This window comes from Lontra canadensis, unplaced genomic scaffold, assembly GCF_010015895.1.
Source record: "Lontra canadensis isolate GAN:19392208 unplaced genomic scaffold, GSC_riverotter_1.0 scaffold11, whole genome shotgun sequence".
NCBI lineage: Eukaryota > Metazoa > Chordata > Mammalia > Carnivora > Mustelidae > Lontra > Lontra canadensis.
In genome coordinates, this window is record NW_022631005.1 from 7358992 (window position 1) to 7380890 (window position 21899).

Below are 21899 nucleotides of genomic sequence, written 5' to 3' on the forward strand. Positions count from 1 at the left end.
GTCAAAAATGCAGTTTTTGTACCATATCATTTAAATGTAAAAGTGAGAGAGAGAAATATGGCTAACTCTCTAGTTTCTAGGTTGGGTGACTAGGAAACCAGACAATACTGTAGAATCCTCAAATGTTTGTTCACACACACACACACACACACACACACATATTCTTGTTTCTCCCAAGTTTCCTCTTCAGCCTGCCACTCTAATTAGTGTCACTTTGGCCAACCTACCCTTTTCTCACAGAATTTTCCTTCTCTGTCACACCTACCCACCAACAGAAAAATGCTTCACAACGCTGCCTTCCCTTTAAGAACAGAGCTACACGGAAATTGAACGCCTAATCGTGCCCTCTGGGTTTCTCCGTCGCCCTAGCAACTGGAGCAGGAAGGGGCGGGTTCTGTCTTCCTACGTCCGGCTCGCCGCGTGCGCCAGCCGCTTTGGTGGGGGGCGCGGGCTTCTAGGGTTGAGCGGGTTTCTTAGGTCGGGGTTGGAGCCGGAGCCGGAGCCGGAGCCGGATTCCACGCAGACGGCCACGTCAACCTAAACCTACACCGCCCTTCCCACCTTGCTGCCGTCGCACCCGCAGAGCCTGCCGCAGGTCCTCCCAGGCCGCGTCCCCCACGCCTTTCCCACAGTGCCCCGCGCCAGGCCCCGCCCCGGTTCGCCGTGGGGACCCGGGCGCGAGGAGCTGACTGGAGCTGCCGCGCTCGTTGCTGCGGGTGCGGCTTGTCCTCCCCCATCCCGAGCGCGGCGGCCCGGCGGTCGGAGAGGGCGTGCTTCGTTCGCGCGGGCACACCTTGCGCTCGGTCGGGTGGGGTCCGCCGCCGGGACTTGAGGATGGGGGAGTAGCTGCAGGAAGCGACCCCGCTACACCGAGGTGGGCATGGGCCGGGGCCCGGGGCTCAGCCGGAGCCGGCGGCGGCGTGGGCTCTCCAGGAAGGGCGAGAGAAATGCCTGTGCACCTCAATCTCCCTTTCCCTCTCCTCCGCCCCTGCGGCCGGTTTATTGTGTTCTCGCTCCCCATCTTTACCCGATTACCTACTTCGTCACCCTCCTTCCGACCTCGGTTCCCTGCTTTTAACTCCAGTTTCTCACTTAAGCCTCAGTTACTCAGGCTCTTCTCTCCCATGTCCGGCCGGAGACTTCATACACCAGCATCACTTAATAGTTTTTTTCACGCAATGGCTCCCATCTTTCCCCTCTCCCGCATCCCATTCTGGAGTGATGGCAGCTAGAAAGCCTTCGTATTGCATTATACCTGCAGCTTCCACCTGTCCCCGAAGCTTGGCACTGATCAAGTAAGCCACACCCACGCTGAGAACGACCGCTAGGCAGGGAACACCACCTATCCCAAAGTGGTGTTTAGGAATATGTTCTCTATTTCTCTCTAGTCTTGCTTTCTAGTCTGGCTATTTGTTACTCTCCATCACCATACTTTACAAAGGTATGTTTTGGTTGCATGAAATGGAGGAGTTAGGAATGAGCCCAAGACCATTCGCAGGTAAGAAAGTTTAGAAATAGACATTTAGAATTAAATGAAGAAAGGAAAAATTGAGAATGCTAAAGTTAGTTTTTTCAAAGCAGTTTGAGATCTTTTGTGATCTGATGAAGTGGAACTTATTTACCCTTTACAGGTGAGCATGTCAAAATAAGTGATTCCTTCTCTTCTGGTTTTTTTTTTTTTCTTTTTTTCTATATTTATCTCAAACGGAAACTTTGCAATAAAATTACACTTCTAGTTATTATTCTGCTATTTGTATAAAGTAGTCTCTATGTATAGTGTAAGCACTTTTTGAGAAAACTTAGGAAAAAACGGCCATACCAAGTATGTTGTCTCTTAAAACAATATAAATTCATGCCATTCTTGGGAGAATTCTATGAAAAAGGATTCTATGAAAAATATTTCCTTCTAGCCCCTCCAAAGGATATTTCCTATAAGTGAAATCTGATTAAAATGAAACCGGTGTAGACTTAAGTGGCCAAAAAAAAAAAAAAAAAAGTAGTTAAAAAGGAAATGATATTACAAAAGAGCAGTTCTTAAGCTAGATAGCAAAGGAAAGGAAACCGCTTTTTCCCAACCTTGTGTTCTGGTGCTGATCAGAGCAAATAGTTGAATTTGTTTGTTTTTAAAGTGTTCTAGCTAGCTACAACTACATACTACCTTTTACTTTTATCTCCTTTCTTGAGTAGTTTCACAAATTGCAGAGGGAAGCAGTGAAGGGGCCCCCAAAAGATAGAGTCTGGGTCCTCAATGGTGATATGCCACTGAATGGAGACTATTACTGGTCATGTTATTCAATAGTGTTAGTGCTATTTTTTAAAATGTATTTTTAACTACCTGGTTTCCTCTCTTTAGATTGACATTTTGGGAGACAATTTCATGATGCTTGATGCACTCTTGGAGTAATGTGAACAGAACTTCTCCAACTTGCATATTATATCAGCTGGAACCAGCAGTGTATTTTAATGTTCACTTAAATCCTAACTTGTATAAGAAAAAGAATGGAAGTCTGGTTAAATAAAAATGACTATGTCAGAGACTTGAAAAGCATCATTCTTTGTTTTCTAATAGTATATATGGCCGTTTTAGTGGGCACAGATCAGGATTTTTACAGTTTACTTGGAGTATCCAAAACTGCAAGCAGTAGAGAAATAAGACAAGCTTTCAAGAAATTGGCATTGAAGCTACATCCTGATAAAAACCCGGTAGGTAAAATTTTCTTTTTAAATATCTCTAATTAATATATTTTAGTAAAGTTTTGATACATATTTAAATTTTAAATAAGTGCTCACATGGTTAAGAAAAATCATGTCAAAAATCACAGTTCAGTTTTTGTACTAAGAAGCAGCAAAATATTCTAGTTGAGAACAATGTGAAGGAATGCTGATACCAAAAATTTAATTCCCTCTTAATTTAAAACTAATTTACAACAGGTCCATTACAGGTATTAATTCCAAAGCCAAGAAAAATGTTGTGGAGTAGTTTAAGTAGTTTTTTTAATAAAGTAAGTTAGGTAAGGGACACCTGGGTGGGATCAGTTGGTTAAACTTCTGCCTTTGGCTCAGATCAAGATCCCAGGGTCCTGGAATTGAGTCCCACGTCTGGCTTCTTGCTTAATAGGGATCCTACTTCTCCCTCTGCCTGCTACTCCCCCTGCTTATGCATGTTTTCTCTCTGTCTAACAAATAAATACATAAAATCTTAAAAAAAAAAGTAACAGAAAAATTATTTCCTTAGAACTTGAAACGTTCTTGCTAAAAATGGCAGTAGGAGCTAATAAGACCATGCTTCATCTTTTACTGTTTTCTCCCACATACGAATTCCAGACCAGAATCAGAAATTACTTCAAATTAAAACTTAAGAACAGCCAAATCCAGTTAATTCCCATCATAAATATTTGATTTGTATTCAATAATGTCATTTTTTTCAAAATAAAATGTTTTAATACTTAGAGTATTTTTAGTAATTTCTGTAACTTTTTAATGAGATTCGGCTTATCAGGAAGAAAGATATGGTTTGTAATTTTCTGTTTCCTATGTAGAAGTTTTTAAATAGCGTTATTTTATTTTCATTGCATACAGCTCAGCAGTAGAACTCTTGTTAGTTATCTTTCCGGAGATCTGCACTCTATTTAGAATTTTTATTTTTCATATTTTTCTTTTAAAAATTACAGAACATGATTTTTTAAGTTTCTGTATGAAAGATGGTAGTCCTTTTATAGCTAATTATTATTTAGATGAAAGCATTCCTTAGAAACCAGTTCTGTGCAACAGTAACAAATGAGGAACATTTCTAATCCAGTTTTGAGTTTTATTCTGGTATCAGTCCCATTTAATTATCTGGTGGATTGGGGCACATACCTTTTGTTTTTTGTTTTGGGGTGGTTTTTAGTTAATATGTTGCTTTTGCCTCAAATGGAAAAATAACCAACAAATTTCTTTGTAATTGTTTTAGAGGTAGCATAATATTTACAAATTTGAATGTTTCTAAGGTTTAGTTTTTCTCAGTTGCATTTCTTAGAAGGAATGACATACTGTAAAACCATATCTGTCAGCCTTTGGAGGCATCAATTCTCATTTCTCTGTTACTTTCCTTATTCTTTTTTTTCTTTGGAAGATTGTAGTTCTTTAGAAATACTTTCTTATTTTAACCTGTGATAACACATTTCATGTCATCTCCTCCTTATTTTTCTCCCAGAAATCTTAAGATTAAATTAAATCTTCATATAGGCTTTGAAGAGACTTGATCACATACCTAAAACAAATGTTATATCTAATATTTTTAATAGAATAACCCAAACGCACATAGTGATTTTTTAAAAATAAATAGAGCATATGAAGTACTCAAAGATGAAGATCTGCGGAAAAAGTATGACAAATACGGAGAAAAGGGATTTGCAGATAATCAAGAAGGAGGCCAGTATGAAAGCTGGAATTATTATCGTTATGATTTTGGTAAGATGATAAGATACTCTGTATGAAATATTGTTTTTATTTGAGTACATTTTGAAAAGTAATTTTGTTTTACTACTAAGCTTAGTAGTTAATATGTGTCGCTTTTTTAATATAACATTGGAGCGGGATTCCAAAGGAGGGGAGGGGAAGTAAAATAAACACAGGTATCAAGGCAAGAGGGAGCATTCACTTGCCCAGCATTTCTCTACATTTTTAATTCTCCTGAAATGCAGGCTAAGAACTGAGATAATCTTTTGTAGTAGACCACATAAATACTTAAAATTCATATTGGAGTATTTTTTTCTCAAGACTGACTTTTTTTTTTTTCCAAAATAGTATTTTCATTTATAATCACTACAGTGCAGTAGGGTGTATCAGATGTCAGCAATCTAGGTTTCACAGGCTAAATCTGGCCTGCCACCTCCTTTTATAAATAGAGCTTTATTAATCATAGAATTATGAGACCATGATAATTATGAGAGTAAAATCAGGCTCATTTATTTACATATTGTCTTTGGCTTCTTTCACTTTGGGAGCAGAGTTGAATAGTTATGACAGAAACTACACATTCCACAAAGCCTATTTAACTGGCCTCTGCAGAAAAAGTTTGCCAACACCTGGTCTTTATCCATCACTAGTATTATTTTTATATTTCACATAGTAAGGAATTTTCTCACATTGATTTTAATTATGACAATTTATATTTACTAAATAAGTCGATCTCTACTATAAAAATTCTAAGACTATTAAAAAATATTTTAGTGATACCATTTATTTAAAAAACCATGTAATCTGAGAAGGAAGTAAGGTCTGTAGTCTAGTTAAGAGTAACAGATCAGTGTCAATTTCCTAGTTTTGATATTTTATTAAAACTACATAAGTCACCATTAGGGGAAACTAAGGGAAGGGTACATAGAGGTCTGCTATTTTTACAACTTCCTTTGAGTCTATAATTATTACAAAATAAACAATTAAAAAATAATAGAAGTTTTCTGTGGAGATGAAATCATGGGAATATTAGGAACTCCTGTGCACAACTATAAGAGTCCCTATCAGGAAATGGATATTTTTTTGTTTTTTTATAACTTCAGGTGCATCACGAGTGGTATTATTTACTCTCCATTTTTGGACATTCTTCAACTTTGAGATTTAGTATAGTAATCTGATTTTTGATGAAAAAACAAGAGTAAGTAACCTATTTTTCTGTGGTAATTTATTTTTATGATGAACTATTAATTTATAATTTTTACTTTTAAATTAGGTATTTATGATGATGATCCTGAAATCATAACACTGGATAGAAGAGAATTTGGTAAGTTCATGATCATGTGGTTTTCTAAAACTAGTCCAAGACCACTCTTTTACCTAAAACTCTTAAGGACAGATATATTTGGAATTCAGAATTTTTTTTTTTGTTTTGTTTTAACATGGTAGTGAGTATTTTTAACTTTCAAAATAAAATAGTTATTTTACCAGAAAAAATAGGTTTATTCAGGAATAGCAGAAAATTGTTACTCAGGACATGCAAGCTACGGTAAAACCATAGGCAAGTCCTGCAAATAAAAGGAACTTTTATCTTATGGAGAAGGAAGTTGGGAGAGGTTGTTCTGAAAGAGAGTCCATTAGAGAAAAGCAAGAATTCAAAGTGATAACAGTTTTTAGCTGATTTGCGGGGTAGTCAATTTCTCATAGAAAATTCAATGTCCATCTTTTCCTATTTGGCCTGTAATTGATCGTTTTTTCCTGTTGATGATTCTTTTGTTAGGATCTTCATTTGACAGTTCTTTCTGTAATTGACTTTGAGTGGTGTGCCTCCCCTTTTCAACTTTCCCAGTCTACTTTAATGAGGTTGTCCCACATTTCCCCCTTTTTGGTCAAGATCTTTATCCAAAAGTATCTCTGATCAAGAGCCAGGATTTCCATATTTAATGGTTTTGTTCCTCAGTGCCAGGAAGGACCTTTTCTGGTCCACATATCCTACTTCAAGGAAAGTACATAGTAGTTAGAAACCATTTATGGTCACATTTGAATAACAAGGAAGGTTAGGTATTTCTCCTGTATTGTTCCTATTTATCAAGATTGTAAGCATTGGAGATCATCTCCTTACTGGGTACGTGATTTTTACAAAAGTTTGCCAGGTAACAAAATACAAAGCTTAAAATACATCGTGCAAAACAGAAGTAGTAACCTAAATCCAGATTTTATGAGGGTTCTAAACCAAGACCCTAGATCAGAAAGTAACTAACTGGGGCACCTGGGTGGCTCAGTGGGTTAAAGCCTCAGCCTTCGGCTCAGATCATGATCTCAGGGTCCTGGGATCGAGCCCCTCATCGGACTCTCTGCTCCTCCAGGAGCCTGCTTCCTCTTCTTTCTCTGCCTGCCACTCTGCCTACTTGTGATCTCTCTCTGTCAAATAAATAAAATCTTAAAAAAAAAAAAAATTAACTAACTGAAAATATTTATTGGCACTTACTCCAACAAAAGAGAGAAAGGTTCTCCCAATAGAAGCAAACCCAGAGTTATGGATGCCTCTTGGAAATCCCCACTTAGGTGGCCATGAAAGCCAATCAGTGAGTACTGCAAGAGCACACCGAATTTACAAAGTGCATTTGGGACAGTACAGTGCAAGTATATGTGAAGCAATAGCTAATGAATTTGTTGCAAAAAATAACAAAACCTCAAAGATGTATTAAAACAGTATTGTTATCTCAAAAGAACTTTTAGAAACAAATGTTATCTAACCATACAACCTGTAAGGTTGCAAATTCAAAGACCATGAATTTGGATAAGAGTTCCAGAGTCAGATAACACATCAGATGAAAGAAGAGCTTATGAATTCTCCACCTTCTAACCCTTCAGAAAAAAACAAGTAAAGGATTAATTTGATCACAGGATCATGATGAGGCTATTTCCAAAAAACGTAATCAAAAGAAGAGGTTTCCCCCTGTTGTAGAGGTTTGGAAAACGCAGACAAAGCCTTCCCTTCTCTCTCACATACAAAGAGGAAAAAGGGAAGTTGGATGTCTAAAAGCATTTATTAGGGGCTTTACAAGGTTTTTCTTTAAAGTCCCAAAAGCTGTGTCTATCCACTCTTTCCAAATAGTAGGGTCAGGTGTGTCCTTTTTTTTAGTAAAGCATATAGAAGTTGAGCTAGAAGAAAAGTTTGGAATCCACTTTCAGCAGTGTCCAGTCAGTCCAAGAAAACCTTGCAATTAGAGATTAGCTTCAGAGTTGGGGGGGAAGTTCGGGATCCACTGAAGCCTACCTGAATTCAAAACGTAGCCCTTGTTCTGGCATAATGTTTTTCTAAGAAATGTCAATCTGGTAAATGAAAGGGGTGGCAGAACTAAGGAGATAAAGGTGGATATTTCTTAAAGACCCGAGACAAAAGGGAATAGGTTCAGAGCTAGGAAGCTGTTGAGGTTGATTAGAGACCCACACTATTTGAACTGTTTCAGTACTCTGGGGGCAAGTTGACTTTATAGCAGTGAGGTAGAGCACAAAGACTATAGCTCTGGTGTCAAGGACAGGGAAAAACAAGTAGTTTTTCCAAGCTAATTAAGTGGGAAGATTGGGAAGATGCCTGGGTAGTTCCTTGGATCCCTATCACTGGGAATTAGGAAGGCATTGGAAAGGTGTCTAGAGGACTAAAGACATCTGAAGCACTTAAGAGGGTAACAGTCTTTTATCCAATGTCCTGGCTCTTTTCAACAACAGCAGACACTATGGGGTTTTGGTTTTGCTTAGCGGCTTTCATTTGCTGGGGTTGAAAATTAAGAATTTTAGTGGTTTGTCTTTCAGGTGACTCATTTAGGGTGTGAGCAAGCTGGTTTGCCAAATTTAATCTGTAGTGGACATAGTTTCCCATTTTGTCTTGGTTCTTTTAACTAAAAGAGACCCGGGTTCAGCTTGTAATAAACATAAAGTTAAATGCTACCTGTCTGGATTCAGCATGCACAGTAAGATAAGAATTTTCTTTAAAGATAATTTGAAGTTGATTGTAATAATCATGAACAGGCTCCATCAGGCTTTTGTGTGCAAGCCTGAATTCTATTCCAGGCAACAGGCTTAGGAAAGGCTGCTGTAATTGCTCAGTGGAGGTTTATAGCCGAGTGTTCTAACATCTTGCCAAAAGTTCAGAGTCTGTTTCTCAGAATCCCTTTCAGGATGTTCGCCCTGGGCTGATTTCATCCAGCGTTTGGCCTGGCCCTCATGAACAAGCATGTAGACTAACTGAAAAATATCTGAGAGACCAGGTTGGTAAGTTTGAATAACTATGCTAAAATCTTCAGCAGACCTATGGGGGTCGTCACTCACTTTAGGAAACTCTAACTATGGCTTGTAATTCAGCTTTAGTCCAGGGAACCTAAGAAATTTGGGGTTTATTTGGATTCTCAGAAGTCTCTAATGGGGCAGGTTTAGTAGGTTCAGGAGAGATGGGAGCAGGGAGAGGTTCCAAATAACTCAGAGAAGTGCAGTTAGAAAATTCAAATGAGGAAACCGAGGGCCTGAGGGAGGTGGAGATAGAGGTGTGTAGTAGGGAAGGAGGATGATGACAGTGGAGGTGGGGCCTGAGCGTGGGGGGCTGTACACATTCTGAGGCGAGATTGGGGAGGGGGAAAGGAGCCCTTGGAAGCCTTTTAGTCTTTTTTTAATTGTTCGCCTCATTTAGTATAAAAATTGTATTTTGCAGAGGCAATTTTAGGTTTCTGGTAAAGGTCAGATGCTTCAAAATACCAGGTAATACAGGAATCCCATTCAGTTTCAACAACTGTAGAGCCATGTCTGTCCAGTTCAGTTTTAAGGAAAGTAAGTTTGGGGAGATCCAAAGTTCACCATAATGGTCACTGAAGTTCTAAAATTAAATTTAGTTAAGTGGGTCCATTTACTTAGAAATATGCTTAGGGATGGACCATAGTTTTTAAACATAAAACCAGCTCAAGTCCTAGAAGTACAGACACCCTCAAAGCATTTTGATGACTAGTACCCCATTTCTTAGAGTTTTTTTCCTAAAGCATAAAGAAAAATTCCTAAACAGAACAGTTCCAGTAGGAATAGTCTGGTTCCAGAAGGAATCATACTAAAAGCCTGTACAGTCCCAACAAGAATAGTCCCTATAGAAAAGGTCTGGTCCCAAAAAGAAATTGAACCAAAGGCCAGCGCAGTTCCAACAGAAACAGTCTGGTTCCAAAGAAGAGTTGGACCAAAGGCCCAATGAGTACTCTCAAGAAGAAGAAAGCCTTAAAACAGATCCTGAATAAAGCCTGGAGAGCTCAAAATGCAGAGAACAGAACTCGAAATCCAGGAAAAAAACCTAACCTCAGATTACAGAGTTGTAAGGAAGTAGTTAGCTCAGTTGACTCTATGGGTACCAGCATCTGCTTTTCACCTGTCTCATAGTTGTTGGGGTCTTGCCTGAAGCCCATGTCTGATCGCCAAATAATATCAACCTGAAAACAGGATATTTTACCAGGAAAAGAAAGGGTTTATTCAAGAATAGCAGGGAATTACAGTTTGGGACATGCAAGGTAGGACAAAAACATAGGCAAGTCTAACAAACAGCAGAGACGAATGTTACTTTATGGGGAAAAAGGAGGAAATTGGGAAGGGTTGTTCTGAATGAAAATCCATTGGAGGAAACAAGAGTTCAGGGTGACAACAGTTTAATTGGCAGATCTACAGACTATAATTAATCATTCTTTTCTTTTTTTTTTTTTTAAGATTTTATTTATTTATTTGACAGACAGATCACAAGTAGGCAGAAGGGCAGGCAGAGAGAGAAAGGAGGAAGCAGGCTCCCCGCCAAGCAGAGAGCCCCATGCGGGGCTTGATCCCAGGACCCTGGGATCATGACCCGAGCCGAAGGCAGAGGCTTTAACCCACTGAGCCACCCAGGCGCCCTGATCATTCTTTTCTGTTAATAATGATTCTGTTGGGGTTTATAATTGACAGTTCTTACTGTAATTGATGCTGAGAGGTATGGCTCCTCATTCCAGCCTCCAACTCTAGTGAAGTTTCATTTTATCACTTTTCATCAGTACACTGTGGATTAAATAATGTTCTTCACAGAATGTGGGGCAGTATACTTTTTTCTAAAACATTAATATTTCTGCAGAGTAAATGTGTAAGTATGTACACAAGAAAGAAAGAGAAAAGAATGAATGATAAGTGGCCCCAGAACAGTTCAGGACAGGTTTGGATGCCATGAGAGCTTGCTGCAAACTTGCGCATAAATTCCCAGTTTTGGAGCTTTTGGATTTCAGAGTTTTGGTTAACTGTAGTTATTTTGGAAGCAGATTTATTTTGACTTTCATTTATGTGAAAATGGATGTAAAAATAACAGTTCTATTAAAATCTTCCATTGCATTTTAGAAAATTTTAACTATTGGATTAGATTCTTACTTTCAAAGGCTGTGCAGGTGTAATAAAATAGGTTTATTCTCTCTATTTCAAATAAATATTTTACCTCAAATTTCAATTTTATTTTGTTCTATTATAATCTCATTTAATTTAGAAAATAAAAATAGCATACTAGCTGCAAAAAAATAATGCATATAGTGTTTCTCACACATTATCATTATCAAAGATGTCTAATAGTCGCTTGATTTTGAACAGTTTCTTCTGACCAAGAACTGCACTTATTTTCTCTATCCTGTTGGTGAGCTTAGGCCTACAAAGATATTCAGTGCATTTTGTCAGTAGTCTTATACATGAACACTTGAACAAGTTCTTAAAGTAAAAAGGCGTGTCTTTTATACAAAGAAAATTGGAAAAATTTGATTTTTTTTTTTTTTTTTGGATTTTTGGTAGACAGAACTGCTACTCATATCACAAGCTAGAGAATCATAACTCCACTGAATGTAGTTATATGAACCTATAGCTTTCCTCTATGGCTCTTATTACCTCTCATCAGCTAGTTTGCCAGTGAGTGTTTGGGGACCAGTAGGGCAGAAAACTGGAATCAGAGATAGAATTGGAAGAACTGAACAGAACTTGAAAACTGACCAATTAATGGAGTGACCCAGAATGAGAGATTTTCCTGATGGTTATATTGCATATGGGTTCAGACATTTTCAGATGTGTCACTATGGAACAGTTATTAAAAACTGCTAATAATTCATGTACCACCCCCAAAGAGTAGTTAAAAATATAGCCACAAAACCTTAGAGATCATTTTTTGGGAATAATAAGCTAATACTGATAGGTTCAGTGCATAGTTGGCACCATGGTATCTGATCTCTGAAGGTACTCTGTAACTGGGCTGAAACAAGCTGATCCAGATGTTTTAATTGAAGAAGCTGAAGCAAGATGGTATCAATTTGTACTTGTGTAAATATCACATTGACCTACTTGGTTGTGTATTTCTTTCTATTACTGGTTATTTCTGTTGGTTTGTGTTACTTAGTTCTGTTGTTGTATAACTATGCATATCATTGCAAAGATATTTTAAAATTGTGTTGTTCTCTTTTCCCAGAGAGGAGTTATGCTTTCTTCTGGCTGAGGTCACTAACAACCTCAGATCAGTTTTATCCAGAGACTGAAATGATTCAAAAGCCGAGCTTTGGATTTTGAGAGGACTGGTCACTTTCCAGTTCATCTTTATTTAGAGGACCCTTTCTTAGATTTGCCCTGTACTCTATTTTTGTCCCTCTAGCCTCATGAATGTATTGAAAGTTCTGCTCACTTTCTTGCCAATCAACTACCTTTTCTTGAAAACGCCGGCGTTGTGATTTCCACCTCCTTCCATGCTTTGGCCCTCTAGTTCTTCACTGTATTGGTAAATGTCTGATGCTTTCAGCAGAAGTCTTATATTTTGTCCAATTTTGCAGTTGTTGTCGGAGAGTTAGTGCTAATTACATAGTTCACTTTTATCAGTACTGAACCTCTAGAGTGTTTATAGTACAGAAGAGAAAATCTGATTAGTAAACTCCACTTAAGGTTCTCATCCTTCCTACTAAGCATGGTTCATACTGGCTTTTTATGTGTCACAGAAAAGTAGATTATTAGTCATTATAAGCAAATTCTAGACAGTATCTGCAAAAGCAGAGGACATCTCACTTTTACTAGTCATTCTGAATAGTACTTACATAATACAGGCATCCTTTTGAAGACAAACTCAAGAAATTGCGAAGGAGCTCACAGCACCTCTGCCTCTTTTTTTTTTTCTTTTTTTCTTAAATCCCCATCATCTAACAAAGTAAAATCTAGGATTTTGTTCAATTATTTGTCAGAAAACTCTTCTTTTGGAGAGTAGTTATTGTTAATTTCAATTAACGATTATGAATTGTAATTCTTGTAATTATGAAGCAGACATATCTAGTTAATACAAGAGGTAAAGGCATCTAACAAAACCCATTCAGTGTTGAAATGATACAAAGCACAGCCTGCATAGGGTGAACTTCTCAACATTCTGGGCCATGTTTGCAGGAGTGTGCAATAACTGGATCCTTAGTAAGGTTTTGGGGAATCTCAGGAATAGGAGCTATACTGGATTGCTTCCCATTGATAAGACTTTTTTTGAAACCCTTTTCCTTGGGGCAAGAAAGATTAAATTCTACCATTGGGAATAATAACACAAACTTCCTTTAATACTCTAAATTTTCTAATTTTTTTCCATAATAATCACATCAGGGAATGAGTTATTTCTCAATAACTAAAATGAATCAATGAATAAATAAACATCCTCTTAACAGGCTTCATTCTGAGGGACAAAAATTGTAGCAAAAAAATTTTTTAATGTGCAGTTTCATGGAGCTGTTGATTTCACAACTGTGCTGTCTGCCAGCAAGTCCTGTGCTACCTCTTTGTGAGTTATTACGACAAAGTTCTTTCAAATAATAAGTGGTCGTATTATAAGAATGTTTTGTAGGTAAGTGGAAGAGAATAATAAAACATTGCTTTAATTTGTGAGCATCAGTTCCAGGCAATTAACATTTAACATACCTAATCTTCACAACAAACATCAATATTGATACTAGGGTTTTTTTTCCCCAGAAATTACAAACTGCATTTGAGGGGAAAAAAAATAACATGCCTAAGTTCAGCTATTAGGTATTTGTGGTATATTTTACTATATTCATCCATGTTGATTGTTTCTCCTTCTCTGTGATGGAGAATTATACATCTGACTCTGTAGAACTCGGGCATGACCATGTGACTTGCTTTGGCCAGTGAAATGTGAACAGAAGTAATATGTGTCACTTCTGGGCAGAAGCTTTTAAGAGCCAACATGTGGTTCACCATTTTGCTCTGTCAGGAGAAATAGCGTTGTTGAAAATAGAGCCTGCTCCACCGGCCAGGGGTCAATGGTGAAATGATATGGAGAGTTGCAGCCAACTCAATATAGACATATAAAAGATGGTAGAAATAAACCTTTATTGTCAGCCCATGACATAATTGGAATCACTTGTTTACTATAGCATAACCTTTCCTGACTGACACAGTACCAGAGATAGGGCATACACTCAACTCTGGTTCATCTTAAAGCCCATGCTTGTGCTGCTCTTTTTTTCTTAAATGAAATGAACCTGTTAGCATTAGAGTTACTCATCAATTGTCTTATTGACTGTATTCCCTATACTTTTACGTTTAGTTTTGTCTTACTCAGTAATTTATGCTCTTAACTCTTCGATCTCTGTTACCACTTGTACATTTAGTTTTCTCTTAGTATTTTGTGCTCTTAACTCTTTGATCTCTGTTACCACACGTGTTTATGACTCATCCTATTGTTACATTTTTCTAGGCTAACAAGTTGTTAGCTGTAGTTGTGTGGATATCAGTGGACATTACTGTAATTGTAGAATTTAGAAGCTAAAAGTTGCATTCTGAAATATACTTGTTTTATTCTGTGTTGCTGGGTTTTGTAAAAACGTTGAGCGTCAATAACAGAGCATTAAGAATATTTTTAATTTTACTCAGCAGCAGTGGGAACTGTATAAATATGTTAAAAGTGCTATGTGAAAACAAAGTACCAAAAGGACATTTTTTCACTGTGAACAGTTTTGTTTCAATTTAAATGCCATTCAGATTTGTCATATGTCATACTTTAAGACTTATGATCAGTCCTATTTTGTCTAATCATTTCTTTATCTCTTTTTATATAAATACCCATCTCATTTCTTATTTATAGCTAATGAAATAACCCTATTTCTGTTAGAGTCTTCACTGAGTTTATAAAAAAATTTTACCTAAATTATTACCAGTTGGTGGTCCAAGTTTATGTGTCAATTATTTTAGCCACTTAGATAGAATGATCTGTTGGTCAGACTTTCTAAACATTGCCAGGGAATAGCTGATAAAATCCTAAATTATATGCTTTACCAGTAATGTACAGATTAACTTCTCTCTACAGATCCATGTGTCTTGAAATTGAAAGTAAACATTGAGTTGTTTACTGAGTAGAGTTGACACACTATGTTACATTAGTTTCAGGTGTACAACATAGTGACTCAACAGCTCTGTAGGTGTGCTGTGTTCATTACCAGTGTAGCTGCCATCTGTCACTGTCAATGCTGTTATAATACCACAGACTGTATTCTCTGTATCTTTTATTCCTGTGACTTATTTATTCCATAACTGGGAGCTGGTAACTCCCACTTCCCTTACCATTTTGCTCTTTCCCCACACATTCCTCCCCACTGGGAACCATCAGTTTGTACTTATATGTCTGATTCTACTTTTTGTTTACTTATTCATCTGTACTGTTTTTTAGGTTTCACATATAAGTGAAATCATATGGTGTTTGTTTTTCTTTGACTTATTTCACTTAGCATAATAACCTTGTAGGTCCATCTTTATTGTCACAAATGGCAGGATCTTTTTATGGCTAATATTCCATTGTATATATACCACATTTTTAATCTATTAATCTGTCAGTGGACACTTGGGCTGCTTTCATATCTTGGCTATTATAAATAATGCTGCAGTAAACATAAAGGTGCATGTTATCTTTCAACTTAGTTTTTTGTTTTTTTTCTAGGTAAATACCCAGTGAAATTATTGGATCATATGTTAGTTCTATATTTATTTTTTTGAGGAACCTCCCCATAACAATTTACACTCTCATCCACAGTGCACAAGTGTCCCATTCTCTGTACATCCTTGCCAGTTGTTGTTGTTTCTTCTTGATTCTAGCTATTCTGACAGATGTAAAGTGATATTAATAGTGGTTATGATTTGCTTTTCTCTGATGTTTAGTGATGTTAAGCATCTTTTACATACATCTGTATATCTTCTTTGGAAAAATATACAGATGCCCTGTACAGTTTTAATGAGATTATGTGGGGTTTTTGGTATTGGATTGTATAAACTTCTTATGTATTTATCTTCTCTGATTTAGGAGGTTCCTTTTTTTGTTGATGGTTTTCTTTGCTGTGCAAAAGCTTTTTATTCTGATGTAATCCCAATAGTTTATTTTTGCTTTTGTTTCCCTTGCTTTAGGAGATATTTCTAAAACAATGTTGTTACTGCTGGGGTCAAAGAAATTTACTGTTTATGTTCTCTTCTTAAGAGTTTACATCTGGTTATTTTATAGATTATAATGCATAATAGATTATTGACTAGATATGATGTGATATTCAGATCCATTATATTAGCAAATATATATTTGTGTTTTAAACTGTTAAAAACCTTGATCTAATGTTTTTCTAATAAAAGAGTTTAGGTAAATGACTTATTTAAGGACAAAGATTAAATTTAATCTCCACAGTCCTTACTGTATTGTGTAGTTGTCTTCATTCTTTGAAAATTTGAAGTAGCTGTCAGAACTGATTGACCCAGGTATTTAACCTGTTCTGCAGTTAGTAGATGAACTTAAATTTCCAGCTCTCTCACTGTTTCTCCTCTTCATTTATTTCTCTTATCCACACAAACTTCTGTATGAGGTTTGACTGCTGATTCCTTATGCCACATCTTCTCAGAGCTTCATGGTGACAAGTGTGTCTTGCAGCTTAGGGTTGCTCTTTAGTCAAGTATGTGCCCAAAGGAGGGTTTTTTGCAATATTGTTAGTTTGACAGTTGATACACAGTTGACTGTTGAACAGTGCAGGGGTTGGGGCACTGGCCTCCCACCCAGTTGACTTTCCCAAACATAACTACTAATAGCCTTCTGTTGACTAGAAGCCTTGTAGTAACATAACAGTTGATTAACACATGTTTTGTATATATGTTATATACTGTTATTCTTAATAGTAAACTGGAGGAAAAATTATTAAAATCATAAGGAAGAGAAAATACATGTACATTACTGTATCAGAAAAAAATCCAAGCCCATGTTGTTCAAGGGTCAACTGTAACATGTTCTCTTTTTATAGAAAAACTTGCACAGAAAATAACAAAGGTAGTATGGAAGATGTATGACTACAACAGAATTTTAACTAAAATATGCACAAACCTTTAGCAAATAATTCTAAGTTGTTTTGGTTTTATATGCTTTAGATGCTGCTGTTAATTCTGGAGAACTTTGGTTTGTGAACTTTTACTCCCCAGGATGTTCGCACTGCCATGATTTAGCTCCCACAGTATGTATTTTTTTACATCTTGATTGTTAAAATTTTATTCTGATCTGTCGAGTGTTTTTTTTAATATATTAGGACTTTTTTCTACTAATAGTAATGATAACTATCAATTATCAAATACTTTCATATGTGTATGGTTTTATTTGATAAAAAAATACTCTCCTTTAAGAATGTGTAGCTTGACGAGTGTTCAAGGAAAGAAAAATTACCTTATCAGGGAAATACTTACTCTTTTTTCTTACTAGTGGAGAGACTTTGCTAAAGAAGTGGATGGATTACTTCGAATTGGTGCTGTTAACTGTGGTGATGATAGAATGCTTTGCCGAATGAAGGGAGTCAACAGTTATCCCAGCCTCTTCATTTTTAGGTCTGGAATGGTAAGGGATAAAGTTGGCATTTTTTAAATTTGGAACTTTATGACAAGGAAAATACTAGTGAGAACACAATACATGATTTTTTAGAATGTTTTGATTTTTAAATATGATTTTAGGTGCCATCTAACTAGACTCTAGTCATAATAAACATTTTGGATTATATTGTGAATAATTTAAATGCCATTACTTTGACCTTTCTTTATTTCAAAATTAAATGTTTACCATTGGTGTCTGTCTTAACTGAACCATTATGCATATTGTACTTTATAGTTCGCAAAATATTTTACCTGTATTGTCTCATTGAATATAAAGTTCTGATAGCTCCTTTTTTTTCTAATGAAAAAACAAACTAGAAAACTATTATAAATAGTGTTGTTAAAATGTCTTTTGTGGAATCTATACAATCAAGATCTGCAGTATATCGTTTGGAAGTAGAATTGAGAGAGAAATCTTATTGTATTCAAAATAAGGTAAAGTTGAAAGCATTTGGTATTATTCCTACTGAGTTTTTAAAAAAAACAATAAAAGATGTTTTTCTTTTTATTAAAAAAAAAAGGCTGCAGTGAAATATCATGGTGACAGATCAAAGGAAAGTTTAGTGAGTTTTGCCATGCAGCATGTTAGAAGCACCGTGACAGAATTATGGACAGGTAATTTTATTTTCATTTCTTTGATTTTCAAGGATACTTTGATTTTGGTATTTTAATTTTTTTTCAGTAATAGTGTTAACACGTTGGTCATAATATTGAAATTTTTAAGCTATATTTTCCATGCTTTTAAAAAAGAAGGGAATTTTGTCATTTTTCTGACCTCTGCTAAATAGTTGGTATTTAACAAGTGAATCAGATTTGTATAGAAACTAAAGCAGTTAGGATGTGGGAAATGAATACAGTGTGATGCTAGGTGTAATGGCAGCTTTCAGAGTACAATGTTTAGTTAACCACGTGTTTTACTGCTTTCATAAGTGTACCTTATCAGGCAGTCAATTCCTGATCCAGTGTAATTTTAAAGTTTAAAAACTCTTTCCTCTAAAAAAAGACTTTTAATGCATCAAGTGACTTTAGGTGGGTTATGCTCTGTGATACCCATGAAATGATAGTATTCATATCTAGTAAGATGTTCACATCATTCACTGAATACAAGTAATGTCTCTGGAACTGTGTTAAATATTAGGGCTGCAGTAATATGTAATCCTTCTTTCAAGGGCCTCATTGTTTTAGCAAGGAAGGCATTAGTAAACCATTAATGCAATGTAGTAACTATTATGGTAGAGGCAGTCTTAGGGAAACATGAAGGATATAAAAGAACTCAGATGAGGAAAACTGGAAGGATTAGAAGATGCTTCTTGATGAAGTCAGACCCAATCTGTCATGAAAATGAAGAGGAAGCCTTCAAAGAGCACTGTGAACTTTAGAAACTGGCATTACTTTGCCATAAATCTAACAAAAAGATGGGCAGCAGGTGGAATAGTAGGGGGAAAAACACAGCTAGCTGAATGGGTAGACAAAGCTCAGATCACAGGGGCCTTAGTTATCAGTTTTAGTTACCAATTTCTCAATGCAGTAATGAACTAAGATTTGAGATGATGAAAACAATGGAAAGTCAGTGTAGGAATTTGATATGCTTCAAGAGGATTTTTATGAATTCCTGAATTCCAGTAATAGATAATCAGAAATTTGCTTAATTTTCTTTCAAGGGAATTTTGTTAACTCCATACAAACTGCTTTTGCTGCTGGTGTTGGCTGGCTGATCACTTTTTGTTCCAAAGGAGGAGGTAATTTTATTTGTTATTTTATAATGATGAAGAAACCAAGATATTTAATTTTTACTTTTTTTAATTGAGATAAAGTTGTCATATAACATAATGTACCTTCTTGGTATACAACCTGTTGATACACTTACATATTGCAAAATGATTACCACCATAGCATTAGCTAACACTGCATTTCTGTCCCATAAATACCATTTCTTTTTCATGGTAAGAATATTTAAAATCTACTCTCTTAGCAGTTTTCAGGTGTATGATACAGTAATATCAGTTATTATCACCATGCTGTACATCACATTCCCAGAACCTGTTAATCTTATAACACGGAGTTTGTACCTTTTGACTAGCTGTCAGTCTTAAGTATGCTACTATAATTGATTATTCAGTACTTCAAGCTACAGTTCATATCTAGTTACAATTTTTCATTTAATGAATACTTAACATTATTTGTTAATTTACACATAAGTTATAGATTACTAATTTGTTAAGATTTCATTTATTTCATTTATGATTTTGTTTGGTGGACCAGTTTTTCAACTTAATTATTCTCATTATAAATAGTACATTCAGATAACCACAGATATATTTGGCAGTTTGCAAAAATAATTAGTTGTTGACAGATGTAACCCTCCCAAAATAATAATTTTTTGGTATTATGGACTTTGTCTCATACTTAACATATCAAAAATGTATGCATGTTGCCTCATAAAATATTTGAAGATGACAATTTTCCATTTCTAGGAAACTTTTTACCAGTAAATTAGTTAGAAAATTCAGTACTCTGGGTACCAAACCACAAACTATTAAACTCTATTCAAACAATGAGATTGGTTAAAAATCAGCACCATTATTACAGAATACCCCAATTCATTAATACATTTTCATATGTTTAATTCCAACATGGGTCTTTAACCCAGACTTTACCTGTCAGCTTCATGCTACTGTACTGAGAACAAATTACCTTCAGCTAAAATCAGCCACTCACCCCTATGCTGTAAGGCCCATCTTAGGAAGGTATTGCCTTCAAGCAAAAATAACCCTTAAATTAGGCTATCATTGACGGATTTTGTTTCATTTTGATCTAATGCACAGATTTCTGTTCTTTCCACACATTAAGAAAACTTTAAACTTTCTGACTTTTTTTTACTTTTTACCCCAGGTAGATTGTTTTTACATATCTTTAAAAGCTCTATGGTGCTACAGTTCCCTTGCTTCTAAATATGTCTGATTGTATCCTAGCATTTTCATGAAAATGATGAAGTTATTTTAAAACTATATCATATTTTATGAAGGAAAGCTTCTATATTCATTCTTGGAGGCCAGCATTACCCTGATACCAAAACCAGAAGATGCTACCAAAAAATAAAAAACTATAGGCTAATATCTCTGATGAACATAGATACATAGATACAAAAATCTCTAACAATACATTAAAAATTCATTTATCATAATGAAGTGGGATTGAATTCTGGGATGCAAGGATGGTTCATTAGCAAATCAATCAGTGTGATACTTTATATCAACAAAAGAAAAAATAAAAACCATATGATCGTTTCAGTAGATGCAGAAAAAGCATTTGACAAAGTACAGCATTCATTCATGAACAAAGTAGGTTTAGAAAGAACATACCTCAACATAATAAAGGCTGTATACTAATCTACAGCTAACATGATACTCAGTGGTGACAAACTAAAAGCTTTTCTCCTAAGATCAGGGCCAAGACAAGAATGTCCACTCTCACCACTTTATTCAGTGTAGTACTGGAAGTCCTAGTACTGGAAGTCCTAGCCACAGTAGTCAGACAAGAAAAAGAAAAGGCATCTAGATCAGTAAATAGTAAATAGTAATAGTGATCAGTAAATAGTCACTATTTGCAAGTAACATGATATTCAATATAGGAAACCCTAAAGACTCCACTGAATATTAGCACTGATAAATGAATTCAGTAAAGTTGCAGGGTGCAAAATCAATATACAGAAACCTGTTGCATTTCTATACCCTAATAATGAAGCAGCAGAAAGAAAAATTAAGAAAATCATCCTATTTAGAATTGCACCAAGAGTAGTGAAATACTTAAGAATAAACTTAGCCAAAAAGGTAAAAGACGTGTACTATGAAACTATAGAACATGATGAAAGAAACTGAAAACAGTGCAAATAAATGGAAAGATACCATTCCATGCTCATGGATTGGAAGAACAAATATTGTTAAAAATCTCCATGCTATCCAAATCCAATCTGTAGATTTACTACAAACCCTATCAAAATACCAACAGCATTTTTTGCAGAAATAGAACAAATAATCCTAAAATTTGTTTAGAGCTGGAAAAATCCCATATAGCAAGGCAACCTTGAAAAAGAACAAAACTGGAGGTATAACAATCCCAGATTGCAAGATTTCCTACAAACCTATAGTAATCAAAACAGTATGCTACTAGCACAAAAATAGACACATAGATCAAGAGAAAAGCATAGAGAGTCCAAAAATAAAGCCGTGCTTTGTGGTTAATTAATCTACAAAAGAGGAAGAATATGTAGTGGGAAAAAAGTCCCTTCAACAAATACTGTTGGGAAAATTGGACCACTTTCTTACACCATTAACAAAAATAAAATGAAGTAAGGCCCTAAAAGTAAGACCTGAAACCATAAAAATTCTAGAAGAGAGCACAGGCAGTAATTTCTCTATCAGCCACAACATTTTTCTAGACATGCCTCCTGAGGCAAGGAAAACAAAAGCAAAAGTAAACTATTGGGATTACATCAAAATAAAAACCTGCCCAGCAAAGGAAAC

The 21899-nt window shown here is 35.8% G+C and overlaps 1 protein-coding gene across 2 annotated transcripts in view; it reads left to right on the forward strand.

Annotated features, from left to right (window-relative positions):
* Positions 1-493: 493 nt before the first annotated feature.
* Positions 494-21899, forward strand: part of DNAJC10 (DnaJ heat shock protein family (Hsp40) member C10) — a 57266-nt gene continuing 35860 nt past the window's right edge. Inside the window, exons 1-8 of one of the 2 annotated variants that reach the window (XM_032856070.1) lie at positions 494-1631; positions 2354-2703; positions 4287-4452; positions 5714-5764; positions 16888-16970; positions 17213-17344; positions 17898-17991; positions 19038-19115. In XM_032856070.1, the coding sequence (XP_032711961.1) occupies positions 2500-2703; positions 4287-4452; positions 5714-5764; positions 16888-16970; positions 17213-17344; positions 17898-17991; positions 19038-19115 (808 nt within the window). In that variant the 5' untranslated portion in view covers positions 494-1631; positions 2354-2499. The remainder of the gene's footprint in view (positions 1632-2353; positions 2704-4286; positions 4453-5713; positions 5765-16887; positions 16971-17212; positions 17345-17897; positions 17992-19037; positions 19116-21899) is intronic. The other variant, XM_032856071.1, reaches the window with a different exon arrangement.